The sequence below is a fragment of the Pholcus phalangioides genome, unplaced genomic scaffold, assembly GCF_987345545.1.
Source record: "Pholcus phalangioides strain wild (caught in Gottingen) unplaced genomic scaffold, Ppha-v1.0 ptg000007l_1, whole genome shotgun sequence".
In the NCBI taxonomy this organism is placed as follows: Eukaryota; Metazoa; Arthropoda; class Arachnida; order Araneae; family Pholcidae; genus Pholcus; species Pholcus phalangioides.
In genome coordinates, this window is record NW_028301600.1 from 16,038,246 (window position 1) to 16,058,506 (window position 20,261).

Sequence of the window (20,261 nt, forward strand, 5' to 3'; positions counted from 1 at the left end):
GAAGCGCTGCCATCAAACTTCTGAATTGGAAGTGGTAGATGCATACGCCTACTACTCCCAGTTTGGAGGATTGATGTACTTATAGTGTGTTTGTAGTTATTTTTTTCTGCTCTCGATGGAGAGACATTTTAAAGGGGAAGTTCAACTTACATTGTGCCTCAGAGTTCAAAAGCCTCAAAAAACCAAGTTCCAGCATGCCGGGAAAAAATAAGTTTAATAAAGATCACAAAATAACATTCAAAAGACCAATATTAATTTATATTAAGTTAAGGTGCACCGGGTAAGTGAAAATTCAGGGTATGTGGAACCTAGTATGATCTGTGAAATTCAGTTAGCTTCTGGGAATAGTCCCTGATGAAATTTTTCTTTTTGTACTTACTCTATAATTCAGTAAAATATTGCTTGACACACACTAGCAGAGCTCATAGAAGGTTACAAGATTTCATTAGGAGAAGTTATCATTGTTATCAGGTTGCTACTTATTGTACTCTTTCCATTTTATCTATATCTGAAAGTGCAGTTTGACCTAATATACACGCATATTTCAGAGTCAGGGTCACCACCTTTTTTATTTAGTTAGTGATTTTAATACAATTATGATATTTCTTAAAGGAAATTGAATCAAGGGGTTTCACTTTTCACATGTTTTTCTTGTGCTCAGGCACAGATTAGTGGTAGCAAAACAAACATAAAACTCAGACTATCTATCTGTACATAGTTTGTAAAACAAAGGATTCTAAAATGTGAAAAGAGAACAGACAAGGTTAGAATCGGAGACAATTCAATCTATTCTTGGAGTGTTGATATTCAAGAATTACCCAGAATTCTTATTTCTCAGCATACTGGTCTCCTTTACTGTTTTTCAGCATGCGGGCTAGTTGAGAGGAATATGGTATTGGCAGTGGCTACTGAGAAACCACCAGGACTACTTTCAGCTACTTATTTGACACCACCAACATAATAATTGGTTCCTTGGATTAGGGGCATATGCAGGATTGATGTTTGGAGGGGGCATACCAGGTTTGAGATTTGGAGGGGGGGGGTCAAACAAATTCTTACCAGAAATTTTTCAGTTACTATCTTTCAGAAAGCCTTTTATACATAGTTCCAAAGTAAAACTTTGTCGACTGAAAACTCTAGAAAACACTTGAATCAAATTCCTATTTTAGTGTTTCTCAAAAAGTGTGCGTCGCCAACCTTTGTCAAGGGCGTCGCAGCGAGCGGTAGATATTGATTTGTGTGCTTATTTATGCTTTGAAGTGGTTATTTTATATTGGAAAATATGTACAAAACTATTCTGGGGTGCAGCAGATGGACCATAACTGGGCAAGGCAGCCGCGGGTGGCAAAAGTTTCAGAATCACTGGTCTATTTTAATACTATGATGAAACCAGACTCCACGAGCTTGCTTCATGTTGCTCTGACTTCAATATACTAAGCTACTAAATGGCATCTTCATTGACTGTGCAAAGATTTGTGAACTGTGGGCTGTTCACTTGTACACTTCGTGTCTTGTGCAAATAAGGTGTCTGCGAAGAGCCTCTAATCACTATAATCTCAAACGCGTGGAAGCTGCTTGGTCTGCTGTACCCCAAGAACACATCCAAAGTCTCTTTGAATCAATACCGAGGCGTGTGGCAGCGGTGATCTCCAACAATGGTGGCTACTCTGGCTACTGATTTTGGCAGGAACCACACTTCACAGAAGTCTATAAATTTAATCATTTGATGCTTGGTCAACATGTTATCTACAAAATAAATATTGTTGCGATATCTCTTGTCTTTCTTGGTGTTGCAATTGGGGTGGCCAGCAGTGTATTAACAAAAATTGATTAAGACAGCATGTGAAAATGTATTTTCTTTTAATATTTTAATTGTTTTACAAAGAAATTTAAAAATATTTTAATTGTCTTGAGACAGCATACGCTGCACCCTTTACTCCTTCCTACATTTGCCTCAGCCTTAAATATTGCACATACTTCCTTGAATGAAAATTAAGCCCAAACATTTTTGAGTATATATTTAGGACAGATAATATTGCTTCTTTTGAACCAAATATAAAAAAGTGGCCGTTTTGTCATTATAATGTATAAGGATATATATAAATAACACTAGCTGTAACAAACTTTTGTAAAAGGTGGAAACTCTCATTTGTGCCACACAGTTTTAAGACACTAGCAAAGAATCTGAGCCATTTTTCAGCTCAATAATGAAATTCTCAGTTTAAAATTTCTTTAAACATTTCTCAAGTAGCTACTTTTTTTTGTTTTGCTTTTTTTATAATGCTGAAGAATCTGTAACATTAGTCCATGGGGATTTCCTTGTGAACCTGCAGAGAAAAATTAAAATATTGGAAAATTTCTCTGTTTTCATAAAAAATAAGAAATTAATGATGACAATACCAAGGTTAGGGTTTTCAGAAGTAGTAGTCAGCTTAACAAGTCATCTGGCTATGACGACATAGGACGTCATGCCAATTTTCGGTCTAATTATTTTAATTTTTGAAAAATAATTAGTAATTATTTCAATTATTATGTTTTTTGTTGTTGATGATTTAAAAACACTGTTAATTGCATGATGTGTGAAGTCAGTTTCAATGTATTCATTTAATCAGGAAAATATATTTTATTAGCTTCAACCTTTTTATAAAAGAAAAATTAATTGGCCAGATGACTGGTTAAGAAATCTGAAAAATTTTACTTTGAAGGCTTTACAGGTAGTTTCAAATTACACATATCTGGGAGTTCCAATTTCCTCTTCAGGTCGTTTTTCACCTGGAAAAATTAACTTTTCAGTCAAAAGGCAAAGCAGCAATAAATGGGTATTTCCCATCTTAGCTGAGGCAAAACTATGTTTGCCCTTTGCACATTTAAACTTGTTTTCTCTTTTGTTGTTTCAACACTTTCTTATGGATCAGCAATTTTGTCTCCTTATCTCGAGAAACTTGAATCAATCTTTAACTCTTTTGTCAGGAGAATTTTTCATTCAGACATGAAAACACACCGGGACATGTGACCAGAGCAGAACTCAAACAACCACACATTTCAGCACTTCTTATGAAATTTATATTACATTACTGGCTCAGGATTGAAAAAATTCCAAACTATAGGCTACCAAAACAATGCCTTTTTAAACTAGGTGATAGATATGAGTCGAGTAGAAGCAAAAAATACAATTGGCTTTCGCAAATTTATGGAAAATAATTGACAACAGTGGTTATTGTTTTTTGAAAAACGGAAGAGACCCAGCAATTATCCAATACTATATTCCTGTTATTCTGAACTCAACTAACATCCAAAACATGCAAACTGACATGGCTAATATCCAGAGCACCAACTTCTCACTTCACTACAGTACAAATACCTTAAAAGTAATTTTGGTCTTGAAAGCTACCTGACCAATTATTATATTCCCCTTAAAATCAAAAGAACTGATGCAAATTTGTTTCGGTGCAAATAGGGTGTTCATAAATGGGAGAATCCTTGAAATCAATCTGCAGGTTTTGAGTATATATTGTAACTCCAGCGAACTTGATACCTGGATTCGCATACTAATGGCTTGCTCGGCTTGTAATTGACCATTTAGATATAAATACTTTGGCATGCCCAGTTATAAAACCTCTTTCATTGCCTTTTTCAAGTCAAATTCACTTATTCCATTTGTTGTCTGATATGATATTCTTTAGAGATCTTTTTGAGGACTGCTTAAATCAATAAAGATTATGTATGTATCTGTGATATTAATGCTATTCTGAATTGCATATGATTTTATCAGAAAAAGTGCCAATATATTGGCCTTACTACTACAGAATAAGGACTGGTTTTTACTCAAATAAATATTAATTAATGGAATTATCTTAAAATTATCTATACTTGCAAATAGTAGTATGCCAGGCTCAAACTCACTTTTTTATATTTAAAATTTCAATTTTTTTTTGTAGCGACATCTCTCAAATGAAGAATTTCAAGCGCTTTTTCACATGACAAGATTGCATTTTTATCGCCTGCCTGAATGGAGGAGGAATGATCTGAAAAAAAGAGCTAGGTTGTTTTAATTATGTGCATCAAAATATAAACCATAAAACATATGTTTGTTTTGAAAGGCTTTAACACATTTTCGTATTTCAGAGTTTTTTAAATATATATAGATACAAATCCTTGTTTTAAATGTATTTTCATGAAAAAAATTATACTATTTATCTTTTTTTACGGTTCTAATGCGTTATTTTTGTTTTTGTCTGATGACAAAATAATTTATCAGTCGGGTGTGTTCACAAACCTAAGATTTGTGACCAAAAAAAAAGGAAAAACGTCCTCAACTTTGTTGTAGTGAACACTGTTTGAAATGATTTCATCATTGCACAATATTAGGATACGATGTGATGCTAATCCAGTTAGTTTCCAGCCTCTGAAAAAGGAAAAGCTTCTCCTGGAGCAGACTTAAAATGTATAAAATATTTTTTTTTGTTTCAGAAAGAAATCAAAATAAATTAACCCCATGTAGATGGGTATAGTGTTCACCATTTATTGAAGAATGCGATTTTCAACTTATCAAGTTTAAAGTTATTTCATATTAAACTCTATACCAATCAGTTGAAATATTTTGTGGATAAATTATTTTTTCTAGTTGAACAATTTTTTTCATTGACAATTTTTGTGAAGGTATTATTTTTCAACAAAAAGAAAAACTTCAGTATTTAATTTTTTTTCATAAAGATTCTAAAGACAAATTTCAAATTATAAATAACACACATACTATAATTTAGGGGAAAAAATTCATAGTTATAGTACCTATTATTTTCAGCCAGTTTGACAGATTAATTGCTATTTTCTCAGTAACTTTTTTCCATTAATGAGTTTATACTTGAAACATATCAAATAAAAGAAAGAGTGCTGGTCTGCCAACAAATTTGAACTTCAGAATTCCAACTTTGGAGAATGAATAACATACTTGGTTACCAATACATCTTGTTTTATAGTTTTGGATTTCGGTATTGTTACTTGCCTATATTTTGTGAATAACATGGGAGGAGTTGAATGAATTACTCTATTACTCATTATCATTTATGTATAGATAACACCAGAAATTGAAACAAAATACACATTGTATGTTCCAATCATTGATGTCTAATTTATTTCTCTAGAATCTAGTCTTTTGAGTCAGTTTTAGTCAAACATTTTTTAAAATGTATTCACTTTTTTGTCTTTTAAAATCTTAGAAAAGAACAAAAATTTTTAATTTCGACTCAGTTGTAAAGATATCAATTTTTTAATAGACATGCTAATTCTTTCAATATTTATTGAGGTTATCCAGTTTCTAAAACAATCTACATTTTACTATTGTATGCTGCATTTGTAATATGGTTTATATATGTATATTTTTTTCTCTGATGGATCTTCCTGTGATCAGAATAATTATATAGCTGCAACATATAATTTTCTTGTAACATTAACAAAAGTTTGAGGTTTAAGCATAGTAGCTGCAGACAATTTTTTATAATATTTTATTGTACATGTGCTCATTTTAGTAGGAACACTTGAAAGAAAAATTTTAAATGCTAAATAGCAATTAATGAAGGATGTAGAAGAGTAGAGCAATAAAAATGAGATGAATTCAATATTTTGTGCTTAACCAAAAGTCACAAAAAAAATTTCAATGCATTCATTTAAAAAAACAGTATTAGCCTGGTGAAAACTTTTTATTTCAATGATTATTTTTCAATGAAGTAAGAAAAAAAACATTTTAAAATTATCATGTGTATAAATGTAAAATTTTAATTTGAAATTGATATGTATAACCTTTTTTATCATTGAAAAATGGATATTACATAGGAAAAGAGTGATCACACATTTTTCCAAATATGAACATTAATTACACCACGAGTAGTTAGTTAGGTAACAGAAATGTGATCTATAACATCTTTAAATGTGATTACAAACTGCTAACAAAGATTTTTTAAAATTTCTTTGAGGAGAAAAGAAACAGGAATGAATGAGAACTGGGGTGGGGGATTGATGTGATTTACACAATCAGTATTTAAATCATTTTTCTGATTAGAAGCATTTTATATGGGCACATTAATATAATTGAAATAAAACTTTTAGATTAATATGGAAATGACATAATGAATGGTAATGCAGTAGCAGCCATCCCATGACCCATTGTTAATAGAAACAATGTCATTATTATAATTGTTAAAACTATAACATCAAATCAAAAGTGTCATCAATCTGGTATTATTTTGTTTTATTAGGCTTTTTAAGGTATGTAATAGTTTTATAATAGATTAAAAACACATCGTTCATGGGCTGTAAGAGTGGTACAACTGAAAAAGTTACTTTTCTTTAAAAGTTACTTTCCTAAGAAATGAAATTTTTGTTTTTATTGATTCTAATTATGGAACATTCATATTATGTTACCATCTCATAAGCACTTAACAAAGTACTTTCATACCAGTGCTGCAAGATGATTAAGAACATTATTTTGAACAAGTTGAATGTTTTGACTTTAAAACAATTTTTTGTGCCACTGCTATAGCCCATGAACAACATTGCCTTTCTTCCAAACTATGCATCTTAATCATCTAACAATCTTGCTGCGGATTGATTTCTTTTGCATCTTTGAGCAAAAATTCTGAAAATTGTACTTGCAAGTGCATTTAAACTTTTTTAAGTGAATTTTTCATATAAAATATGAGAAATGAAAATTATTTAAATAAATTGTATTTTTTAGATTTTTTTCAATAAAATTTTACAAATATTATTCATCAGTTTTCAATTCTAAAAAATTTACCCAGTTTTCACTTTTAGAATTTTCTCCATGTTCAGCTGTTTTTTCAATGAAATATCAATACATACCATTTTTTTACTGCAACATGTGTTGATATTGGTACTGAATTTTTATGCCACTGATATTTCAAGAAACTGTTTGAATCTTTATTTTTATTCTTTATAAAATAAAGTTGAAAATTTTGTGACATATTATTTTATTTTTAGTAGTTGGCTATGGGCGAAACACTCTTGTTTCAATCATAAAGACTTTCATACTTTGTGAAATGCCATACCTATTTTATCACAATTTTGTTTTAATCCACAGACATTGAGGAATATTTTTTAAAAAAAGTTTTTAAATTTTCAGTCATTTTAACAATGTTTTTCCTATGTATATTATACCATGCATATTGTATTTTTCAATGAGCAGCTTTTACATGTTTATTATATTGTTACGCATATGGGCTTTTTATTATAGCCATTTGGCTTATGTGCGTATTGTTTTATCTTTGTACATTTGTAACAATAAAATGGTTGATTTATTGAAAATGGATATAGTTTTTATGCATATAAACTCTACATTTTAGTGCATTTTCATTCAGTTTCAATAATATCTATCTTTCAAATGGAAAATGCAAGTGCAGACTTCTGGGGATGTAATGAAGCTAACATGATACACACAGTGCTGTCCTTACCACAGTGTCCGAAAACATATCTAAAATAATAGCCAGAGCTGCTTAATGATTTCAGGGGGGGGGGGTGTTCTGCCAACATTTTTGGAGGTCCCTTGATCCCCAATTTTATATATTTCATGAGGAGGGGATCAACATTAAAAAGGAATAACTTATCAGTGCCATCTTAACACATGGCCTGAGAGGGGGGGGGGGCATGTGTTAAGGCTTTGTAGGTCATGTAGGCTTTATACAGGGTGTAACTGAACCATTGGCATATGCAAAGGGGGGTTTTGGTGTTCTAACCCTGTTCAAGCGGAGATTATAGTGTTATTTTGCAGGAAAAAATTTAAAACCACCCCCTTGTGAGGAGAAAAAAAAAATTGAAAAACCCCCTTGAGAAAATTCTGTGTACGCCTATGAACTGAACTGATAGAACTGTAAGGGGTGTTAGAACTCACCAAAACATGCAACTTTCACCATACAATGTGGGTTTGGAAAGCAATCTGTGAGTCCCCCCCCCCCCCCCCACAAGTGGACACAGTAAAAACGAATAATAAAGGCAAAAAATTGTTATTATCGAAAACTTTACAACAAATGCTCAAATGAGGGACCACTGACTTCAATACAGGATGCATCACATCGTTCGTAACCTCGTTCGTAAATAGGACAGATGCTGTAAACTGTAGCTGCAGTATGACCTGTTTCACTATGAGTTGAAAAAACTCATAGTTTAAAAGCCTCCACCTTTTTGGATTCGATTTATAGGTAAGTGGCTATAAATCGAATGTATGAATACAATTTTTTTAAAACTTGTTTGGGAACCGAAATGGGATGAAGCTGGTCAATCCAGAACAATATCCGTTTGCAGTCACTAATTGGAATATAAAGAAATCATGATACAGAATGGTAGGCGAGGTCACGCGATTCCGTTTACTGGTCCTATAAGGATAGCTCTCCTCATGTGACGTTTTCCTGAAAAAAAAGGGGGGACAACTGTGGAGCTTGGCAGAATTCATATTTTTACGAATTGTATACAATATTACAAAACCATGTATGACAAACTATGTACATTTGGTTATAAACGCAGGATTACCAACAAAACAGAAAAAGCTCCTCTTCATTTCACCCTTTCCTGACAAAAACGAAGTAAGTAAATATCAAATATATATAAAGTATATAGCTACTCATTTCTGATAAGTTCATACGTTTTGTAGTTTGTGAGAGTTTTCTTCAATGATTAATTTATGAGCAATCGCCACAATTCAATCTTATGTAATTTAGAATCCTCTGTAATACTTGTATACAATAAGGCGTAAACCTCATATTTTTTTTATACGATACATCGATAAGTTTAAAAAAGTTTTGAGCTAGTGCTCATTTAAGAAATTAAAGTAAAAAAGGAATATTTATTGTATTTTAGTTTCATTTTGGTTGCAAAACCACATGAAGTTGACTAACATCCTGGTCTTAATACAGGGACAACAATTAAATCGTGTTTTCTCTGCAATCTTTATATTGTTTTGTCTTACTTGTTTTTCAGATGAGTAACAAACACTACAGGTGAACAGTTTTTACAGGTGAACATTTTGCATTTGCAGTTTGAATTATTTCTGTATATTGGAGATAATTGGCACCATTATGCCAAAAGGGAAATTTTACAAGAGAGCCGTTTAAAGTGTTTTTAAAGTGAATATCTCTGTTATTTATTGAAATAGGATTTGATGTTCTATACCTATGTGTATAGTGTAACGAAAATACAGCAAATTAATAGCGTTATCTCAATATTGACGAAAATGGACATAGTGCCTTTTACATATACACAGTATTTTAATTGTTATGTTATACTAATCCCCTTATTTCATAGAACGAGCATCGCGTTGTCTAGGTTTTGAAAAACGTGATTTTAGAGACCGGTGATGCTTACACTGAGAGATGCGACGCTTATGTGTGTTCACAGAGCCGCAACTAGGAGGGAGCAGGCAGATCTCGTGTCACGGGCGCTGGACCCGAGGGGGCGCAAATTTCATTCTGAAACCTCTCCTTCAACATTACAAGGGGCGTCAAAATGCGACCGAATAGCATTTTTAATATTGGCATGCATTTAATAAATTTTATACCAGAAATGTGCGGTGGATGAGAAAGGATGAGTGGCTTAACTAACCACTTAAAAATTCATGTAGTCATCTATGCCTTTCGACTTGATTTGTAATTGCAAGACAGTGATTTCATGTTCTTCAGGCATCATAGATTCGCAAATTTGCCAATCATCAAAACTTTTCTTTTTTTCGGTTCCGTTCATGTTGCAGGAAGACAAAGGTTGCTTGGAGTTTTTTGCCAACAATGCACTTGCCTTTTTTGAATGCTAAAGTTTTGTTGGGTAACAGTTGGAAAAAGATTCCGGCTTTGTCTTAGTTGAATACATCGGAAGGATCGTATGGCTATTACTTTCGCTATTTCACCAGTTTTAAATTCATTCACATTTTTTATATGAACTGCATTTGCTTCCCCGCAAATTTGTTTTGCTACCACACCATATATACCATTCTTTCAAACGATTCAGCCAACCGACACTTGCTTGAAAGTTTTCGCATCCAAAAGCGCATGCGAATTCCAAAACCTTCTCTCTTATGAGTGGATCTGTAGCTGGTACATTTCTGGAACGAATGTCCTGAAACCAGGTAAAGACAGCTGCATCCACATCTTGGAAATTTGAAGGTTAGATCTTTTTCCTATATGGGATCCTATAACTACTGTTTAAATTTGCAATTCCAATTTCGTCAGATTTTTCAAAAACGTTGAAAGAGTAGATGGAGATCAGTTTTTTTTTCGGACACTTGTTTCCGGGTTCGTTATAATGGATTTTTCATTTCGTTGTACCGGAATTGCGCAATACATTATTTTTATGTAAACTGATTTGAAGGATTGAAAAAGTTTTCGTTACAATGAAATTTTCGCTATAACGGTATTCGACTGTATTTGAATTCGAAAATCGGGGGAAAGTTGGGAAAAACTAACGGACACACACACAATGCTGCTTTCCCAAATTTTCGTCCACTTTCGAATTCTGATATCTCTGCGAATATTGCACTTAGAAATGTGGAAATTTCTTCGTTGGCATCAGACGAGACAGGGCAACAACTTTTTAATTCGGTTTTTGGGCACAGGTTGTCCATATAAAAAGTTTTTTTTTATTTTAATAACTATACAATCCCTTGAAACATGAATGAGGTAGCTGAAATTCCCTACTTCCCACATTTACATTCCGTGAGAATGGCGCTAATATCTGTCACCGTTTTCTTGCTATTCCCATTTTGAAAACCATCAGGCGATTATGGGATACTCTGTATTGACATCTTGTATTGGCAAGTGGAGAGGACGTTTCTATATGCATGTGGCCATCTGGTTGGCCTATGTCATTCACGAGCTATTAGTTGATTGTTGACGGCGTCCATGTACGCTCCAAGGTTGAAACATTCTATCTGCTTCCATAGCTTAGACGGTATAGCACTCGTCCGACAAGCGAGAGACCGGGGTTCGAGTCCCCGTGGGGGCAGTGATGAATTTTCTTCCTTGTAATCTTCATCTCTACAAATAACCAGTCTCTCAATGAATCTTGTATACTCTGTATGTTCAAGTAATGCAAGCACATTCAAATCACACGAGTGCATAAACCACTGGCGGGCCCCGACTAGAATTTTAATCGGTCCACGAAACAATTTTGAAAAACATTTCATTATTTCAAATACTTTAGAACGTGCGGTTAAAGATAATATGTATAGATATGTAATGCATTATTGATTTTGTTGCTAGACTATAACCAAGTAAACACAAAGTATCTCGGCACCATTGACTGGTGAGGCTGCCGGGTTCGATTCCCGGAGGAGACAAATCACTTTTTTTTCCAAATATTAGTTTCGGCATAACATCCAGAAAATTCTATTTCTTAGTATATTACGGGCCGAAAAAATACATCTTAATATAAAAACGCCAACTGGGGCGAAAATTGCTGTAGTTAAGGGAGGCTGCTACATCTCCACTCAGCGCTTCACGCTACTAATGCGTATTATAAGGAATTGAAATGAGTGTGTCTGGTGTATTGGTTAGCGCACTTGCCCGGTATGTAAAGGGAAAAATCACATTTCTTTCCAAATATTAGTTTCGGCATAACATCCAGGAAATTCAATTTCTCAGTATATTTCGGGCCGAAAAAATACCATCTCTTCATATATACAGTATCACTGTTTTGTTTGTTTATAATTCATTAGTAATGGCGTGGAAGGGGGGGGGGGGAAAAATATAAATACGGCCCTGCGAATATCCTGTATTCGCTTTGCTTGAGGTTATAGTGAACTAATTAAATACAAATACAACGCCACAACAGGCAAAATGCCCAACGAGGTGGCTGAGTAAATAAATCTGCGTGAGAATCTCGCGCGATAGAGGTGTAACCTCAAGGTTGTTAAGTTTGATTTGACTTGATCGAACCAGAGGGGGGCGTAGATTTCACCAATCAAACCCTCCTTCAGCATTACATGGGGGCGCCAAAATGCACTCTTGCCCCGGCTGACCAAACATCTAGTTGCGGCCCTGGACTTGACCAAATTCACCTAGCCTCTCATTCATGTTTTACAAGATATCGAAGCGTATAAGTCTATCACACACGCGGAAACTTTTGATTCAAGTTTATTGTACGAATACGGTCTAACGAACGTTTGACGCTCTTTGAAATCTCACGATCTCGAAGTTAGGAAAGGCCGGTGCACACTACTATGATGTGACGTGGGACCACATGCTAATGCGTGTGATATAAAATTCCACCTGAGTCTTCTGTAGTTCTGTTCACACTGTGCTGACGTGACGTGGTAAAGTCTGTGATGATGTAATCTGACGTAACACTCAAAAATCCGTGCACACTACTCTGACGTGGCGTGGGGCCACATAGAAATGCCTGCGGTATAAATTCCACCTATGAGTTTTTTGTAGGTACGTTCACATTGTGCTGACGTGACGTGGAAATGTGTCGGATTATGAAATCTGACGTAACACGCCTTATTAAGTGTCAGAAAAAAAAAAAAAAAAAAATCAAACCTTTCAGATTTTTGTCAGTCGTGTGATAGATAGCATGTGAAGACAGTGCCGTCTTAACGCATGGGCCCACCCGGGCACCTCAAGAGTGGAGGGAGCCTCATGAAAATGACAGCTGATTAAAATTTACTAAAATTTACCAGGTAGGGCCTCGCAAAAACCACTTGGCCCGGGGTGCCCATGATGCTCTTAAAACGACCCTGTGTGTAGACGCCCTATTTATTTTTCTCGTCCTTTCTGCTTCGTTCGTGTTTGATCAATTTTGTTTTTTGTTCGTGTTTTGATTCATTTGGGTTTTTCCGTGTTTTCATTTATTTTGTTACGGATAATGTCCAACAAATCCTTGAAATGATCAGAGGATGAAGCAATTTTTCAGGACGTCACAGATTTATTCACCGAAAACAGCTATTTGCAATTATTCACAATCTCGCATTGACAACAAAGTCTCAACAACACTGACTCCTCTCTATTCTTCACATCGTTTTTAAAGACACATAGAATTTTTCAGAAATTCTACCGTACTACCAGTCTGGCGGCACCACCGTAGGGAAGTCGTCAACGAAGACCACCTCGATCTTTCCACACGATTCGAGTGTTTATCTTTACACTTCCGGTTTGGCCACAGGAGATTACTGTCTCGAGGGGGTCTCAAAAGATTGCGCTGCCGATATTTTTCGTAACAATTTTGTTTTTTGTTCGCGTTTTGACGATGAAAGAGAAACTAATCAAACACGTTCGGTCAAATTCTGTGCTGTATGACTTTACCTTCTCACCGTCTACAGCAGAAAGCCTCCACGCGAAGCTTTGACGTCACTGAAGTCGTCCATTTCACCTATAGTCAGTGAATATACTACAAAAAAGGTAAAGATTTCGCATACGTCGGACTGCTATATCCAGTAGCTACCGGTGAAATGGACGACTTTAGTGACGTCAAAGCTTTGCGCGGAGGCTTTCTGCTATAGAAGGTTTTGGCTCGTCAGACAGCTGTCGATTTGCATTTATGAGAATCAGAGCCGCCCTTAAGGGTATGGGACAGGTGTGGTCGCACCGGGATCTGCGTTTTGGGGGCTCGTATTTACAGTAGTAATTTCTTTCCTAAATTCTGGAAATCTGCATTTTCATTTAGAAAGAAATAATTCTGGAAGTTTTTGCATTTTCATCTACAAAGAAATAGTTATGAATTTCCACCATATCTGGAATTGTTTTTTTAATTAATTCTGAATTTTCATCAATCCTGGAACATTGAAACCTCGATATAACGACATTGTGTGCACCTAGGAAAAATATCGCTGTAGAGGAGTTATCGTTATATCGAGAGGCAGCAGTTTAATATTTGAGCATAAACATTTCTTAGCAAGACTTGAAAACGTATCGTTGTAGAGAGATCTATCGTTATATCGAGTAACGTTGTAGGAGGTTTCGCTATATTTCTATTATTCTATATTCTCACCAATTCTGAAAAACTTTTTCTTGCATTTATTTCGAGTTTTCATGATTTTCATTTTGTGAATTTGCGATTCCTCCCTCTCACAGAAGAAAAAAATCGGGGCTAAGGGGCAAAGCTAATTTTTTCGCACCGTGCCCCATGTATAAAGGCGGCCTTGTATGGGATACATCCACATTCTTCTCGAATACTTTGCTACAACGATTAATGCAGTCATTTCTTCCTCTTCAAGGTCATCCAAAACGCGTCTCATATCCATGGGTGTTGAAAAAAAACCTATTTTTCAAACAGTCAAAACAGTTTTAAGTTCCCAAAACGATAGTACAGTAGTAGATATCACCATCAACACACACAAACCCCGTTCACATGTGCAAATATTGCGGGAGCATTGGGGGTTCTAGAACCCGATTGACGACTTTTTTCCTTCGTAAGGAAAAAAATGGGGCGCAGTCATTGGTGAAAATTCGACTAATGGCGTAAAGGCTGAAGCACACTACACTGACGTGACGTGATTTCACGTCATGCCAGAGACGTTGTAAATTATGATTCGTGGAAATTTTGGGGCCGACTTAGGAAAGGTGCGAAAGGTATGGTCGCATCGGGCCGCAAAATTTCAGGGACCTCAATTTTTCCAAACGAAGCCCTTTCTTTTTCTCAGCAGATGTTTTGGAAATTTTTGATTAAGTTTTAATTTTTATCCCATTAAACTATTATGATTGTGAAAGGAAGCTTTCAGTTTAAAGCCCGTATACAGTAATATCATTTTTAGCGTTATTAGGCATGGCATTAGCTTATTTTAAAGAAGAAAACTGTGTGTGTGTATGTATATATATATATATATATGCAGGGGGTTTCATTCTTTACCCCGGAAAAAGTATGGCCTTTCTTTTTTCCATTAAAGAATAACAGGGCTATATTAACCAAAGGAAAAAAAAACATGCTTAAGGCATCAAACGAAAAGGGCACCACAAAAGAAATTTAATAATTTTTTCCCCTTGAAAACTTCCCCTCTCGTTGGAGTTACCATTTGGTCTGTGTAGCATGGACATCTCTAAATGATGACTGCCCCGGAGCGAGACAACTTCGACTGTCCTCCGGAGTGTTAATTGCATGTCTTCCTGGGAACCTCTGAACTGTCATGTTTCCCTAAGGCAGCGGTTCTCAACCTTTTTTGACGCCTTTTCAACGTATAATTTTTATGGCGGAGCCCCGTTTGTCTCGAGGAGACTTTTTTAGTATATAACTTATATGGCAGAACCCGCGGGCCTCTTTATTTATTAATCAAATTTGCTGATTTATTTTACTTTCCTCGAGCTGCTGAGGAGCACCGGCTGAGAACCGCTGCCCAAGGGAGGCTTGAGTACTTTTCAGTCATAAACACCACCATTGGAATCATTCTGTCATCTATTCCTGAAGACGGATATACAATGTGTAAATTCTAAACTTTGACAATTTTCACTACTGTACTTCGAAAAAAAAAAGGTAAGACGTTTCTCTGATTTTTTTTCTCAATCTAATTATTCACCTAGTACAGTACCAACATAAAAGATATTTTGTTTCATGAATAGAGAGTTCATGCATAGAAAGAAACATTTAAGAGCACAAAGGTCCGAAAATTTAGGATGTAGGCTACGTTGCTTGCAGGCCCGGTAGTTAATTTTCTGATAAGAGACTGTGTTTGTCTACTATTAAATAAATTATATCTGAGGTTTAGCCATAGACGGTATATACATGAACGGCTGGGGGGGGGGGCGTGATGATGATACCAATTCATATTTGCATATACGTAGATTACATCAGTCGGCTCCGTCATTGGCACTGGGAGAGGGAGCATTACCCGTCATGCTCCCCCCCCCGTATCTCCACCCATGGGTTTAGCCTTATTGCAACTATTGTCGTTAATATTCGACAACCTATACCAGGGCGTTTTTTTGAATTTCGAATTTGAATATTCAAATATTGAGATTGCAATGTTGGATTTTATTTGTGGCAAGAAGCTCTTGGTTTTACACGAGTAAAATAACATTGAAAAGCTCATATACAGTGAATATCACTTATAGCGTTTTCATAAACTTGTCGTAAAAAACGTTGTAGGCGGGGAAATACTTTAAAAGGGAAATTTCAATAAGTGTTAGTGAAAGTTCGGACAACGAAAATAAGTCGTACTAAGCGAGAAAACTTTCTAAGTGGGAACGTGTTAAACGGAATATACTGTAGTAATTTTATATTAATCTACATTTTCAAATACGATTCTAACGTGTTTCAGACTTCTTTATTTTTGTAAATCCCATACTTGATTCCTTTACTTCTATTAATTTACATTAATTAAACAAAAACAGCAATAAAAAAGTCGAAAAATGATCAAAGTTATCGAATTGCAACGTATATTGGATGGTGGACCACCCTAATTATTATTAATCATTTATAAATTTTGTCAAATTAATTTAAATGCAATTCCTTATCATTTATCGTGTTTGATTGCTAGAGCCCAGAAGTTCAGGTGAAATGTATCAAATGCTCTTTTTTTTTTGCCTATTAAAAGCTGTTCTGTAAAAATCCCTTTTTTTTTTAATTTTTCTGCCATAAATGCCTATTTTAACATAGTTTTAAGTTTATTGGTGCATTTCAGAGGCCATAATATGCAAAAATTGAATATTTTGAGCATTGAAAACAAAAAAGAAATGCTTTTTAAAAAATTTTTCCAACTCTCAGTATTCATTTTCATCAGAAAAATTTCCCTTCCCCCTTCCAGCTCCATTTAAACACAAATAATTTGGTGAGATGATGATCTGAGAGATTGGGAACTTGATGTTGCTATGAGTTAACTTTACTTTGACCGGATGATGTTAGCATATGGCCGTGGACCCCACAAGGGTGGGGCTGACAGTGCTTCGGCCCTGAGGCACATTTTATATGTACAGCTGACTGATGACTGTTCCAAGAGGTCGTCAGTTGACGTCATGACTCACCCAAGGCAAAGTAGGAGAAGACAGCTCCGGGATCCATGTTGTTTTGATTTTGTTGTTATACCACAAATGCACTGCAAACAATCATGGCATATTACATACATATTTTTTTGTATTTGATTAAACTGACACACCCCTCAGAGGTGTGCGATAGATGCGGCCACACAGGTCTTCGTGCTTGGAAAAGTCCCGAATATGTGGGAATATAAAAAAAATTATTTTTTTTACTATAATAGAGCAAGGTAGTTATGTTTCACAACTACAGAAACGATAGTAATTATTCCAAATAATACATCAGATAAAAGAGAATTATTCACAACTCGAAAAGGAACCCTTTAGATAATTTTCTCTTCGGGCTGCACGTCTGGTAATGATGGCCCTGGAATTGTCCTGAAAGACCTCAAATACAGTCGAGCCCCGTTGTAACGCCACCATCCGTCCCAAAGAATTTTGGCGGTATAACGAGTTTGGCGTTATATCGGATCATGGTCGGTATAGCGTTTCGGAGAGGCTTTATTGTATAAATTCGTATGCTTATTATGAATTACTGTATCTCAGAGTCTTATTAGTGTTGCTCCATAAATAACCTATTTTATATGCATTCAGTTTTAAGATGAGAAAATTTGTAAAATTTTAGAATTTTATAACACTGTACAGTTACTTAAATATTTCTTGATGTAAAACTTAAAAGATACATATAAACTTACCTCTAAAATTATTTTATTTCTACTTTATGGGCATCTTTTTATCAGCCACCTCGTTGGGAATTTTACTTGTTGCGGTGTTGTTTTTGTATTTGTATTAGTTTAGCGATGCCTTCTACAAGTACAAAAACAAAACAAAAAAAAAGAAAGAAAAAAATGGCGGCATTTGCTTTTTCTATAGTCCGTAGTGGTTTGATAATCACAAATTTTCCGTTTCTGAGACATTGAAAAAACACCTTTCGACATAATTAATGGAGCAAATCATAGTACTCGAAATGTAATGACCAGCGAGTAAAAACTTGCACTGTTGAAAAACACTTGTTCAGTACGCTCATTTTTTTTGTTCACTTTCCCCTATCAATAAATCTGTTTCGTTGAGTACGTTAGTTGTTTTGGTTCCTACACGCATTCGGGTATTCAATGTGCTTTTTTAGACCCCCCCCCTGACCATACCATTCTTTATTCTTCAAGTCATTTGCTCTAAAATATTGTTATATTGATTGATAATAACAGTGTAATGAAAAAACGACGAATCCTCAACTCCATTCAGAAAAAAAGAAACAAAATGATGGGAGAAGAAATTTTGTTGAAATTTTCTTAGAAAATGACACGTAAACTTTGTATACATCCAAAAAACAGTTGGTGTTATAACGAGTTGGCGCTATAACGGGGTTTTTTACATTATAATCCCTATATGGCAGATTTGTTCACTGAAAATTTGTGGCGGTAAGCGGGGTTGGCACTATAACGGGGTTCGACTGTACTTTATTTTGGGCTTGAAATCAGTTTAACCTGGATAATAATGCAGTTATTATTAACTCTAATTGAAACAGTAGACAGATTAAGTGCAACCGATTTTTCAGCTAGTTTTTAGACCCTTAATATAGTTATATTTGCTTCCTTCCATAAATTGTAAATGCCTTTTTAGGTATTCTTAGTGTCTTTTTGCCTGCCTATTTTGACCATTTTTAGTGCCTAAACTTTCAGGCTCTTTTGATTACGATCCCAACTATCAACGCGTTCCTGAAATAATAATTATAAAAAAAAAAAAGAAGAGTTCTTCCTGAACACGATTTTTCCCCTCTTCAAGATTTATGTTCGTAACTCGAAAAGTTTATTAATCGAAGAGCGACTACATAAAACTTTTTGGAGGGGCTGCAAAATTTTTTTTTGCACCGGACCGGGAAATTCTTAAACCCGGTCCTGCCTGGGACGTGGGAATTCCACGTCTCAGAATTTCCACGATAAGATTTCACAAATTCGTCATCGTAGTGTGTTTCGGCCTTAATGCATCACTTAAAACATCAGACCAGTGTACACACTATATAATGTTTGATATTATCCCACGCCATCTGACCTGACGTGGTTACACGTCACGTCATAGTAGTGTGCACCGGCCTTTAGGTTGCGCTCATAGTGAAAAGGTACGAGTTACAAGAATTGCGTCTAGGGGGAAAAATGCATAGGGGTGGAAGAACAGATGTCCGCAGAAAGTGAAATAGAAGGAGGATAGGGGAAATGGCCGGAAGGGTTCTGAAATGTAAGGGTGTGATGATGATGATCTCTGCGCAGAAGAGCGTAAAAAAAGAAAAAAAAGAGAAATGGACCAATCAGCAGATAGCTAAAATCAGCAGATTGAGGTGAAAACAAACAGGTTTTTTCAAATCGCGCACATCGTTGAATGGCCTCTTTCTCTCTTTCGCTTCGCTTCTGGAGTATGTGCGATGTAGAACAAAACAATACAATTGTTTTCGTCAGTGGTTTCTATTATGCACTCTCATACCTCTTGGTCGCCGCACTATGTTCACGGCTTGAGCATGAATTTACCAGATCAGGACCGAATTCATTGAGATCGATAGGTTTTGGAAGTGTCATGCACCCATTAACAGTGCCGTCTTAAAACATGGGCCTACCCGGCCACGGCCCGGAGACCTCACAAAAATTAGAACTAGTTAAAATTCTCGAGAGTTTTTCAGATAGGCCCTCAGAAAAATTAGCTAGTCCTGGGGCCCACGACGTTCTGAAGACGGCCCTGCCCATGAAACACTCGGCTTGAGCTTAATTTAGGAGATTTCGTAGGATTTAGTAAATTCTAGGGGGTTGCTCAGAACTGTGTTCCAAAATATCACGGGTGCTTGAATGTCCAATGCACTCCCGTCTTTGATGCCACTGTTGATTACTGTGTACGGCTCAGGGGGTGGGGGGGGGGGGTAATGTTTCCTTAATTATTGTATTTTTAATAAATTTAGAATTATCATTTTCAGTCAAAATTATCATTAGTTCTGCAGTCAGTTCTTATATTAATTTCCAGTTTTTCATTAATTTTTGTTCTTTTTTAGTGTTGGGGTTTAGATGTTCAGCCTTCCTGTGAACGAAGCAAACACGTTATCTGTAATCTGGTGACGTGTAATTTCATTATATTGCCACTAGCTAAAGCCCATGGAAACCCCAAGCTGACTTATCTGCCATATTTGTGCAGTGTGACGTTAATATTATCGCTACAGCCAATGGCTGTTCCCTATGACGTTTTTTAAGTGGTTTTTTAACGATTCACGTCACACTATGTACATAAAACTGATTTTTCTACTTTAAGATGGAATCCGATGGATCCTCTCGGAAG

The 20,261-nt window shown here is 35.5% G+C and overlaps 1 protein-coding gene and 1 non-coding gene across 2 annotated transcripts in view; both read left to right on the top strand.

Annotated features, from left to right (window-relative positions):
• Positions 1-4,291, top strand: part of LOC149084978 (actin-binding LIM protein 2-like) — a 111,068-nt gene extending 106,777 nt beyond the window's left edge. Inside the window, exon 21 of the mRNA XM_089232722.1 lies at positions 3,939-4,291. Within this exon, the coding sequence (XP_089088848.1) occupies positions 3,939-4,052 (114 nt within the window). The 3' untranslated portion in view covers positions 4,053-4,291. The remainder of the gene's footprint in view (positions 1-3,938) is intronic.
• A 6,632-nt stretch (positions 4,292-10,923) lies between these two features.
• Positions 10,924-10,995, top strand: TRNAV-GAC (transfer RNA valine (anticodon GAC)). The gene has a single exon. It is a non-coding gene; the product is annotated as a tRNA-Val (tRNA).
• Positions 10,996-20,261: the final 9,266 nt, after the last annotated feature.